We start from the raw sequence: 12072 nt of genomic DNA, 5'->3' as shown, positions 1-12072 counted from the left end.
ACAACCTATAGGGGGTATTTATAGGTGCAGAGAGACTTGTGCTACTCTTTCCCATAATTAAATAATCTGAAACAAAATCAGATTAAAACTTTCAAGTTGCTATATTCCATAAATAATCTGAAACAAAATCAGATTCTGAAACTTACTTCTAATTCTAATATATCCGAAACTAAAAAAGGCAGTTCTAATTTTTGATATTTTTCATCCGAAAATTCCAGAAAATTAGAAAAATAGAACGGAGCGATGTGAGAGGCGCCACCTACACGCCCCTCGCTTCTCCTTTATATAAGTATATTGATTTGATTAAATATACTTTGAATTACTAATTTTAAATAGCATGGGAAACTTGAATCTATCTACTTATCTATATTATATATTTATTCAATATTAATAGTATAATTTGGTTATTGTTTTTTGTTTTGGTGATGTTTTTTTTGTCATGACTAAATTTTTTTATTTCAAATAGAAAAAAAAAATCAACAGTAAAAAAACCCTCCCTTTATAATCACAAAATCTGTAACACGTGAAATATCTTATTCTTATATCATTAAATTATACAATTTCATATACGAAAAACACTTGTGATGTTTAAAAGCTCCATTTCTTAAATATAACTAACTACTATCAAATATCAATAACATTTATCCCGAAACTCACAAAAAAAAAAAGAAAATTAATATTAAAAAATACTTATACTAGATGTATAACTTATAAATACAAACTAAAAATTGAATAAAAAATTTATATAAATAAACATAAATATTCTAAACATTAATGTCTTATACTCTGAAATAAATAGTAATTTATGGTGATACAAAATATATAATATTCTATTCCTCATTTAAAGAGAAAATCAAAAATGTGAAAAACATAATGTGTAATTAGTTTAAAAAAAAAAAAAAGGGGGTAAACTACGACAATTATTGAGGTTTCGTTTTAGTATGACGTAGAAACCAGGTCTTTTTCAAAAGCAATGGAACTTGCTTCGTGTTTCTAGAGAGCTCTAATCTATTATTTTTCAGGAAAATTTCTTTCACTGGCCACAATGTTCTCGAAGAAACGAGAGAAACCTGGTTATGAACCTGACAGCCCTGAGTTAGTTCCTATAAATATGGGATCAAAAGCATAAGCAACAACTAATAGCAATCAAGGTTTTCTACAAGATCAGCAAATGTCGATCATTCCAAGCTTTTTTGGAGGCCGGAGAAGCAACGTCTTCGACCCATTCTCTCTTGAAGTATGGGATCCTTTTAAAGACTTTCCTCTTGTTCCCTCCTCTGCCTCCGAGTTTGGTAAAGATACCGCAGCGTTTGCTAATACGCACATTGACTGGAAGGAGACTCCGGAGGCTCATGTGTTCAAGGCCGATCTTCCAGGGCTGAAGAAAGAAGAGGTGAAGGTAGAGGTTGAAGAAGGAAAGGTTCTTCAGATCAGCGGAGAGCGGAACAAAGAGAAGGAGGAGAAGAACGACAAGTGGCACCGAGTGGAACGCAGCAGTGGCAAATTTCTGAGGAGGTTCAGGCTTCCAGAGAATGCAAAGGTGGATGAGGTGAAAGCTGGTATGGAGAATGGGGTGTTGACTGTTACTGTTCCAAAGGTGGAGATCAAGAAGCCCGAGGTCAAGGCCATTGATATTTCTGGTTAAACTACAGATCAAATTCTGTGTGCCTTGTTTGTCATAATGGTCAATAAATCTTTGTAATGGAGTCTGTCTCTGTGTATTTTGAGTGTCATGGAAACATGAATTAGTGCATTGTACTCTGTTTTATCTTTGTGTTGCTGGAGAATAATAATTCACATTAATTGATCTAGCAATGTTATATACCGGCCTCACTGCAATTTCTAACTAGTTTATAATTCAATAACATAATTATCAGACTTTATGATAATTCATCACCCTTAAATACATGTATCGAACTGACAGTAACATGATAACTTAATAAACTAAATAACCCTCCAGAATTAATTTTGTAATAATAAATTCGAGTTTAGAGATTTGTATATTTAACCAAAATGCTAACCGAATGATTTCCTCCATGCCCCTGGCCTGGGACTGGATGCTTGGCCATCTGCACGGCACGCAGAATTCGTCCATCACAATTCACTATTCCAGAGCCTATCTGTAATATTCCAGGAACCACTTCTTGGCACCTTAATGAATTCCTCCATGCCCCCGGCCTGGAATCAGGTACCTGGCCATCTGCACTGTACACAAAATCCGCAGAGGCTAGATAATAATTTGTTATTCCTGATACTTGGGATCTTTCTCCACGCGGTCCAATCTGAGATATAGATAGAGAGTTACATTCATCACGAGCCACTTCTAAGGGGAAATATATCATAGTAGAAGTTTGCGATCTACGTGCTGAGCGCACATGAGATCTCGTCTGATTCTTATAATCATCTCTGTTTCTATTAAAATTTGAATTCGAGTGAACCGAAGATCTAATTGCAGTTTGCACCTGAGATATTGTTTGAAAATTATATGTAGCTGAGTTTTGGTAGTTAAATTGCGAAGAGGGAGTTGTTAATCTCTGTTGAGGTGGTCGAATACTTGCCCTCATCACAGAAGAATCCACACCAGAAAATCTATTCAAGGATGATGGACATGCTGATGTATTTGACGATATTGTTGTTGTTCTCGACATACCGCCTTAAATCTGAGGAAAACAACTGGAGAATGATTTTTGTGTTTTGTTTCTATGACAATAGAGCTGCAGTAGGTAAGATGATGACTGTGCCTTGTGCCAGCCATTGAGAGTTATGCATGGAAAGGAAATTACCAAATAGATTGACTTATTAAAATACCAATTATTAACTTAAATATTGATATTGATGAATAATAGATATTGATGTGCATGGAATAAATATAAAACCACATTCTAGAATGTCATAATACTAACAAATGACCGTGCAAATCACGTTATATAGTTAAATTTTATATAAATAATAAATTTTATTAAAGAGTGATAAATTACTGTACTCAAAGTGAATAAAAAATTTAGCATAGTACTCAAAACTTCTCTCAAAACACTTTATCCAATAATAAATAATTATTAAAAGCGTGTCTGTTTATCATTCGTGAAGAGAAAAAAAAATAAAATAAAGTCTCAACAAAAGGTATAACTTTGATTAGACACAAGGAAATAATAATATATAGAAAATCTAAGTTAAAAAAATATCAACAAGCCAAAAATGGCACTTAATTGCCTCTTACAAGCCAAAATATACGCCATCAATCATGGTTACCCGTAAATGGTACAAAAATAGCGATAATTAACATTTAAAGTAATTAAGGAGATTTATGGCATTTTCAAATAATTTCCATTTATACAAAAAGTGACGACATTAATGTAATAAAAGAAAAATTCTAATTAAAGAAATTAAAGCACTTATATCGGGTCCTTAAAAATCTAAACAATACTTCAAGATATATATAATATAATAATTATCAAAAAAGAGGAAAATTTCAAAATTTAAAATATTAAAAATTAATCAGTCAAACACTATTTAAGAATTTATTTACTACAATCAAACTAATTAATGAATTTAAATGTAGACAATTAAAAGAAATCGAAGAATTAAATATGATTTTACAAAATCAAAAGCATAAACCATGCATAAATTTTAGTCAATAACATCACCACCGTATTCCGCCGTTGAACCACCGCCACCCAACCGTTATCATGTATCTCGTAATATACAACGTCCTAATGCCTAAGTCAAAAACCAGTGCTCTGTCTCTCTCATTTCTTTACAGTTTTTTCACACTGCTCGACACGCATTTTAAGGCGCATATAAAATATAGTTCTATTACTTATTTTTAAAATTTTTCTTTTTTGTACAAAAATTTAAACATCAAATTTTTATTCAGAAAGAAAAAAAGTTCAAAATAATTTATCGAACTACATTTTACGAGAGCATTAGAATGCGTGCCGAGCCCTCGTCCCCCAATGTAAACAAATGAGGGGGACGGAGGGAGTATATCTTTAGTATATAAACATAAACATAACATTTGTGTGAACATTTAAAATTTAAGGACATCTCGGCATTCATACATCTTATCAAACTATATATTCTGATACTAGTTGATGAAATTTGTTCTGATACTAGAATAATCTGCACTCACTTTCTACCCAAGCTGGTACAAGATTTATTTTTTACAAATCAAACTAATGTACATATTCCCTAACATTGTCTGCAGCTCACACTAATTTGGCTTAACTTCTAACCATCTCAATCAAACATTTCACTATGTGCTACCTCCCTGGCTTGGTGTAATTCACTGAATGTGTTTATTAATATTTTCCTTAGCTCGTCATAAAGTGAGGTGTCCCTGCTGACCGGGGGTTTCTATAAAACAATATTATAGGAAGACGGAAGTTGGTGGCTCGATGGCACCTCCATCATAATAATAAGTTTCAGTCTGGTAAGAAGAATGACAATATGAAAGAAAACAGGAGTATCATTATATGCATGTTGGTGTATTAAAATTGTCAAGACCTCTCAATTCTTTGCTTTGGCCTTTTTATACCTGCACGATTTTACCTCTTTGTCATTTACCAATGAGGGTTCGCTGTCTGTTTTTAGAGTTTCTACAACATGATTTTGTTTCCTAGTCAGAAATAATTCTGTAATTATGTTAATGTGGATCTTGGTGTTGCTTTCACTCTTGATTGTTCCCTTTTGGACAAAAAGATGACACTGTGGAACTCTTTAATTTCCTTGTCTAAGATTTGTGTTTACATAAAAATTATAACTCGGTGAAGAATAGTAATACTCTAGAAGCAAATATACTTGTTTTAAATTCTAGCAGAACATTATAGTATGAGTTATTTCCGTCATGTCATCAACACTTCCAAAAATAACGTTACTCTTCTCCTGATTTCAGACTCCTAATTTTAGGGCTCATTTGTTTACTTAACGCATCTGGCCTATCCAACGAATTCTTTTGATTCAGCTTATTTGGATAGTTAGTCACTTAGCTGAGACACTGAGTAATCTTCAATCTGCTGAATCATCCATTCCGAAACTCCTACCTGACCAAATCAATATATATTACTTGACCACTGGAAGAACAGCCAATGGCCGAGGTGAGTTCTGTACACTTTAAAGATTCAAATTTTTAGGACTTCTCTATTATGTTAGCATTATCAATTAAAAGTGTGCAATACTGACGGATGATAGTTCTAATAGTTTCTTTTGATAATTAAACACACGCGCACACCCATTTTGTCTTTGTCGAACCCCCACCCGGAGCAAAGGCCATACCATCTGACCAAGAGGTCATTGGTTAGTAACAGTTTCATTCAACAATTTATGCTACGTATATTTGTGATTTAAGTTGTACAAGTCATGGTATCTGTATACCAATAAGTTTAAGTTTGTCTTTGCTGGTATAATTTAAAATGATGAAGTAGCCACAAAAGATATTTATACAGTGAGCTACCATATTTGTGCCAAGCCTGTGAAATAGTAGGTGACATGTCCAAATAAATCTAATGAAGAACTCATATAACGACATTGATGGGTGAAGTTGAACAACCGGCTCTAATGGGCCTAAACTTATCTACAAATTTCCAAAAAGCAATAACATATATACATACCTCCACTCTTGCATGTGAGATAGCTTAAATGTATTTCCCAACATCAGTACTCCTGGAACAACCTGTCACCACAAGTGTAGTCACAAAGAATGGACGCCTATCTGAGAAAGAGTATGGAAACATTAAAACAAAAATGAAGAGAAGAAAAAGATGACGTCTGTCATTATGCTGTTATAAGGAGTCGTTAATAGTAATATAGTATAAGGCTCTAAGCTGACTGGAAATTATATAACAGCAAAACATGTCCTTTAGCACTGAAATACAAATGACTGATGTTATACATGTGTAGCTGAATCAACTTGATGAGCCAAAAAAGTCTAAATTCAATTAGTTCTTGAGCAGAGATAGTAGTCACTGCCCTTCACGACTAAGAGTGTATACAACAATTGATGCTTGAAGATCTCGGTCCACCTTGAAATGAGAATGAAAGAACCTCCTTCTCTGTCAACCAAAGACCATAAATAACTAAATAAAGATTTCACAACCAATGCTATGCTACCTCACCAATAAAGATAAGCATTAAACAAACCTCTTGGAAAGAGTGCAAAGCTAGAAAGTCCTTCAATAGCCTTTCTTGAGAATCAAATAGTATAATGTGACTTGGTACAGACCAATTTTTGGCAAAGGCTGCCACAAAACCAGCTGGGTCTATCATGAATCGGTCAGACTCGTCAGGAATTCCTTTGGTGTCACTTATCAATAGAAGAGCAAGAAAAATTAGCAGATGCTACAAATTATATCAATGGTGCACTTGGATCTCCAAATAAATGCATCTCAACAAGGTGAACAGCATGCATGGGTGACATTTATGTTTTACCTTGGTGTACAGTCTAACAAACGCATAGGAACATTTTCATGGAGGGTTGAATAGTAAGGTGTGGCATGGCAAGGTGTTAAGAAAAGAACACTTTTCACTTTTCCATAGTTAGCTTCTCGTGAAAGATAGTTCATTACATCTTCAGCTCCTCTCTGCAGAATTGTAATTGCGAAGTCAATGAAGATGACTGTTCTCACAAAAGCTGATTCTAAGTTGTATCTAGGAGGCTTTAATATTAAAAATGAGAAGGAAAGATTAAAATCTCTTTACCATGGCATAGGAACTAAATATTAAATCAATTGAGACCACACAGACTTTTGCATCAGGAAATTGCGGCAGAAAAAGATTTACCTGATGGACCATACTCATATACAAAGCCATTGGAACATTGGTTGCAAGCAGGAAAAAGATGGCCAGTCGAGATTTTAAAGATCTCTTACCAAATTTACTTGGAGATATCTTTCGTTTTATATCTGGAGTACTGGCGCTAATCACAGACAAGTGATAGCCAGAAAACATTAAAGCTATTGGAAGCACAGGGAGTACAAACCTGCAATAAGTATAATGGGGAGCCAAAAACATATAAGAACTAAAACTAGAACTTTGAATTTGAACATCACATACAAATAGGAAAAAAATGAGATAAGGACAACTTTGAAAGACATTACCTGAATTCTTTGTGTCCAAGCACACTATAAAGCCCTAATACCCAAATAATAAGCCCGGAAAGTTTCCACTGTTTAGACAGGATAACTCCATATATTGAGAAGGGAATGAAAGTGAAGAGCATTACAGAAAATCCTTGGGTAAAGTACCAGTGCCACACGTGAGTTCCATAATAGTCTCCACCAGAGGACAGAAAATTAAACCTCAGAAAGTTAAGAGGAACCAAGACCCAAGAGCCATACATCAAACGGTCCAGCAAACAAGTGAGCCCCAGAACTAATCCCCTGTGGAAATGATTTCAAACATACTGCATGTAATACTATCACAATTCACAGGACAAAATATTATAATTACAGGATTCTTTTTATGAAAATCATTAGTACTCCAGTCCTTTTTTAATGCAATTTGAAACCTACAACTCATAGTCTCATACAATATCATGCTAGACAATGCACCTGGGGACTGTACATATATAGCAAAAAATATAGAGCAATATGAATTAGGAGAGCTGAGAAAGAATGTGAGATATAGACACCCGAAAAAAAAGTGTCATGAAGCTTTAATGCATAGACTTGAAATTGCTCAAGCTGTTTCGAAATTCTTATACAATTTCCTGCAACCCTTAAAACCTAATAATTCGTATTTTTAAATATTTAGTTTGCTAAATTAATTTGACTTGCTTCAACTTCATGTAAGGGCACCAGGTTTCTAGCAAAATCATAAAATCAGCTTTACCATAATAATTCCAACTAGAATTTACCAAAATAATACCATAGTATATTTCTGTGGAGTTTAGAAGAATCTAAGACTAGAAGAGAGTAGCTTGTGATTCAATCATACCAATTACAAATTAAAAGGTGGACACCAGAAATTTTGTTTGCAAAATAAAGATAGCAGAAATTTACATACCCAATGGGAGCTGCCTCGAGGAATATAAACTTTAGTCGATCCCGTGCTACTATCAACTCCAAAAGACCAACATATATCCACGTAATAGCACTTGTTGGCCGAATAGCACATGCTAATGCTGCTGCAGCTAAGCCATACTTTCTCGGAACCATGGAAACCTTGTTAGAAGTTGAATTTCTCATACAAGGCCAGTAGTATAGGCCTACAAGTGTAAGAACAGTCTCCAGACTATTTGATAAAGTACGTGTTGTACAGTAAAACATAAACCAGTTTGTTATCTGTGCAAAGAGCTGTGATAAAACCAGATACCAGATATAAGTGTTCAAGGCTTTATTTTACCCAAATAATGGATGTTACAAAGGAAAATAAAAGAAAAGAACACAAGTGTGACATATATAAGCCTTGATCAAATCTTTAAGACAAAATAAAAAAAAAATTACCGCCCACTGTGCAACATGGTCACCAAATAAGACTCCGGAGAATTTGTACAAGTAGAGGTCGCCAAGAGCTGAAAGCATAGATTGCAGCATCCTTGGAGCTTTTATCTGCAAAATTTAAAAAGTTACAAGGTCAGAAACTAGCCGCAGTTAAAGATGAAAGCTGACATCTATCTATAAAATAATTAAAATGAAGCTGAAGATATATATAGAGTCTGATGCACATATCCACTTATTGTGAAGAAGCTTCTTGAATGAATTAGCGCCACTAGACTATGCGATTTGTAGAAGAATTTGTCACTAAGTTACCATGCCTTGCCCTTGACCCTATATTTATATTCATCTATAGATGTATATATGTAATGCTAATGAAATTTACCATAAATAATGGGGTGTCAAGATGTAAGAGTGCAAGAACTTTATACAAAGCGGCAAACATCATTGGGTGCAGGTAGCTCCGAATTCCCTTTTCCCATTCCCATGTTAGATGTCCATACCTGTCATTTATCAACAAGAACGCATAAACACCACGTGAAACAGGTGTAAGTTCAAAGAAAAGGTAATCAAAAGACTTTGACAAGAACTCTGTACCCAAATGTAACCCTATGTGCAACCTCTAAAGCTTGCCAGTGTTCATCAGGGTTAAAATATGTTTGCACTAGTAAAGAATTTATCATCCGCATAACCAGACAGAGTACAAAAACCCTCTCTGACGAAGAAAAAATAATGGAGATTGGACTTCTTGTTTCTGCTCCTTCGAAAGATTTTCGTTCTTCGGGAACATTGACACCTTCTAATGTAGAAGCAGCCTTTCGACGACTCATCTTTAACTGTTATAAGCTGAACAAAATATTGAAATAGTTATCATAATAAGTCAACTTTAGCTGTTATATTCATGACATGCAAGGGCTACTATAAAATGAGAGGCCTGCTGAAGATATCACGTGACATTCAGTACTGATACATAATTATCCACCTCTACATACCCCACTTGTCTGATTGTACATACACCCGGTGTCTAGCTGGCAAGTTAGTTAAGAGTAATGGCTTTTCCCGCCACAAGTAAATTCAAACATTACAGTGTTGTATCAGTCATTCAGTCTATATATTTTACATTTCATCAGTTTTGTAAATAACACTTGTATGAATGAATACACAATTTTACATTGCTATTTCTCTCAGATTCTCTCTGCAGAAACAAAAATAACAAACCCTTCAAAAAAACCCTCACCAGTGCTCGTTCCAACTCATAGCCGTAGGGCTCAAAATTCGCAAGTTTTATCAGGAACGAGCAGCAGGATTCAAAACATAATTTTAAAGGTTTAATTAGCGGAGAATGTACTTGAGCAAAACGTTAAGGAGTTTGATTTGCCCAGCAATAAAAAGAGTGACTACTCGAAAATCTTGATGGCACATATTGTTACTTCCTTAAAACATCTGTTTGGCCTACCTTAAAAGATAATTTTCTTCACTTGAAGTTACTTTCATCACTGTTATGTAAAAAGTAAATTGTGTCATATATAATACTATCAAGTCAGGCAAATATATTAGTAAACCATAACTTAAAATATATAAAAAAACGTAATAACAAAAACAGTACAAGAAATTACCTTTAAAATGATAATATTCGTACTAATAAACTCAAATTGCAACATGAAAATAAGTACATGTATTTGATTCTATCTCATACCCTTAGTGCAAGTGTCCTAGTACGTTCCTTATAAATATAATAAAATATTATGCCCATGTGATTTAGGGCTTATTTTTTAGATATCAACTCCAACAATGTTTCTTATCATTGTTCCTTATTATTAATACTAGCCTTTAACCCGTGCGAAGCACGAGCGGGTATATAGTTCGTAATTATTTAAATTTTAACATCATTTATTAGTATTTCAGTATTAATGAGTTGAATTTTATTTATATTATATTAACCAACTGATTATACTTTCTCACGAAAATTTAGCTTTTACAATTTATTATCTATTTATAAATATTTTTCTGTTATTAATATGTGATAACTTATTATTCAATTAATTTTAAATCAGATTTTTCATATTTCATATATCTTCATATGTATGAAAAAAGATATTTATCGTGTAACATATTAGAGTTATAAAGGGTTACGTAATGGTTAGTGTTTATATTGAAATACAACACGTTAGAGTTAAAAAGAGTTATATGAAGGTTCTTGTTAAAAAAAGATATTCAAAACTGGAAATTTATAATTTTATTTTTAACATCATTATAATTTTTTTTATAAAATATTATATGATAATGTATTGTCATGAGTGTTTTTAGTATCTAAAACTATTTATTAATGTAAGAGTAATAGACCTCCGCATGTTGTAGACTTGTAGTTTTAGAGGGAAAGTACCAAACCAAAACCCATAACCAAAATTTTGAACTACAAATTATATCCATGTTGGCATATTATAATATAGTATAGATATATAGTATAATTGAATTACAATGGGGGGAAAGGGAAATAAAAGAGGGGTGAGGAGTGTAGAATATGAGCGGAATGATATTTGTATCGATAAAAAAATATAAGGAATGCATTCATAAGTAAATGCGGATATTTTCAGCAACGAGATATATGACTACTTACTTACAAACCGAATACTTATATATATCACTACTTTTAAATGTTTTTCTAAGTGAAAAATGTATACAAGCAATGTCACACAAAAGATGACATATTCAACACTAAAAGAGAAAATACCCGAAAATCTCAATACCACGTAACTTTATTTAAACAATTAAGCAGCATAACTTTCCAACGTATTTCTTTGAATCAAAAAATTTGGGCCAGGCATTTTATCAAACACATTGCAAGCAAAAGGATGTTTTCAAATCTCAAGTTTCATAATTACGAAATTGCAAATCATGGAATAACTGCAACAAAGTTTTCTAAGCAATGCAGTTAAAGAAATCATACATTGGCTAATATGAGATCAAAAAATTAGATATCAGCTCAGTCTGAGCTCAATGTGAGATGCTGTATATTCATGTAAAGCATAATTTTGTAGTTAGTATGAAAATATGAATTAAAACAACTTAAAAGTGAAGAGAATAACAAACCTAAGTATGTCAGTCTTCTTTCGAGTTTCAACAAAGGTTTATCACCTGTGTTGGCGACACGTGACAACAAGAACTGGCGCGAATACACCCTGTCTTTCCAATCAGAAGCTTGTTACGTTAGAGCAACTCCAAGGCATTAAACATCTTAGGTAAAAGTGTTTATGTGGCACCTACATGGCATCTATGTGGCACATTTTAGACAATAGATAAAAATTCTACACTCTAACCATGACCCCTTAGCAAAAAAATATAGATAACTAAAATCAGGGTTGCTACATTTGTAAAACATCTAAAGCTATTATGTATAATTTTAGATAATATAATTATACATAATACCATTGGAGTGAAACTAGAACCTCTTAGCTATAATTTTAGATGATTATTTATATATCATATTATAACTAACAAATATAAATAAGACCCATGGAGATGCTCTTATGTGGATCTTGGACTTTCAATTTTGATTGTGCTTTTTCGGACTTCAAAATGTGCTGGCTTATTTAGCGCAAAACAAATAATAATAATAATAATAATAATAGATTGTTTCAAAAAA

At 33.2% G+C, this 12072-nt stretch overlaps 2 protein-coding genes across 4 annotated transcripts in view; one reads left to right on the top strand and one right to left on the bottom strand.

Annotated features, from left to right (window-relative positions):
* The first annotated feature begins 1101 nt into the window (after positions 1-1101).
* Positions 1102-12072, top strand: part of LOC108214382 (17.8 kDa class I heat shock protein) — a 40331-nt gene continuing 29360 nt past the window's right edge. The window contains exon 1 of one of the 2 annotated variants that reach the window (XR_010290103.1): positions 1102-1704. Coding sequence is in view for 1 of the 2 variants with exons in the window: in XM_017386360.2 (XP_017241849.1) it covers positions 1172-1645 (474 nt within the window). In the remaining variant the exon portion in view is untranslated. Of the gene's footprint in view, positions 1769-12072 lie in introns of those variants that run through there. The other variant, XM_017386360.2, reaches the window with a different exon arrangement.
* Positions 5741-11741, bottom strand: LOC108214380 (mannosyltransferase APTG1). Of its 2 annotated transcripts, none has more exons than XM_017386355.2 (10): positions 11520-11741; positions 9027-9275; positions 8815-8932; positions 8439-8543; positions 7999-8288; positions 7092-7373; positions 6775-6973; positions 6424-6575; positions 6136-6298; positions 5741-6047 (listed from the first exon to the last, which is right to left on the bottom strand). In XM_017386355.2, the coding sequence occupies exons 2-10, from the start codon at positions 9257-9259 to the stop codon at positions 5958-5960; spliced, it is 1632 nt and encodes a 543-aa protein (XP_017241844.1). In that variant the 5' UTR covers positions 9260-9275; positions 11520-11741; the 3' UTR covers positions 5741-5957. The 2 variants fall into 2 exon arrangements, with proteins under 2 accessions (XP_017241844.1, XP_063945516.1); XM_064089446.1 differs by lacking the exon at positions 11520-11741 and adding an exon at positions 9422-9514.

Source organism: Daucus carota, chromosome 3, assembly GCF_001625215.2.
Source record: "Daucus carota subsp. sativus chromosome 3, DH1 v3.0, whole genome shotgun sequence".
Lineage (NCBI taxonomy): Eukaryota > Viridiplantae > Streptophyta > Magnoliopsida > Apiales > Apiaceae > Daucus > Daucus carota.
The sequence above is the reverse complement of the archived record's forward strand: the minus strand, read 5'-3'. Positions and strand labels throughout refer to the sequence as shown.

What these genes read in the sequence shown, in the direction of transcription:
- LOC108214380 (XM_017386355.2), bottom strand. Translation starts at nt 9,259, where the DNA reads ATGAGTCGTCGAAAGGCTGCTTCTACATTAGAAGGTGTCAATGTTCCC. An exon ending in ACCATGTTGCACAGTGGGCG is followed by an intron (nt 8,289 to 8,438) that starts GTAATTTTTTTT and finishes GTTTTATCACAG; the next exon opens with CTCTTTGCACAGATAACAAA. An exon ending in CTTTGCACTCTTTCCAAGAG is followed by an intron (nt 6,048 to 6,135) that starts GTTTGTTTAATG and finishes TTTGGTTGACAG; the next exon opens with AGAAGGAGGTTCTTTCATTC.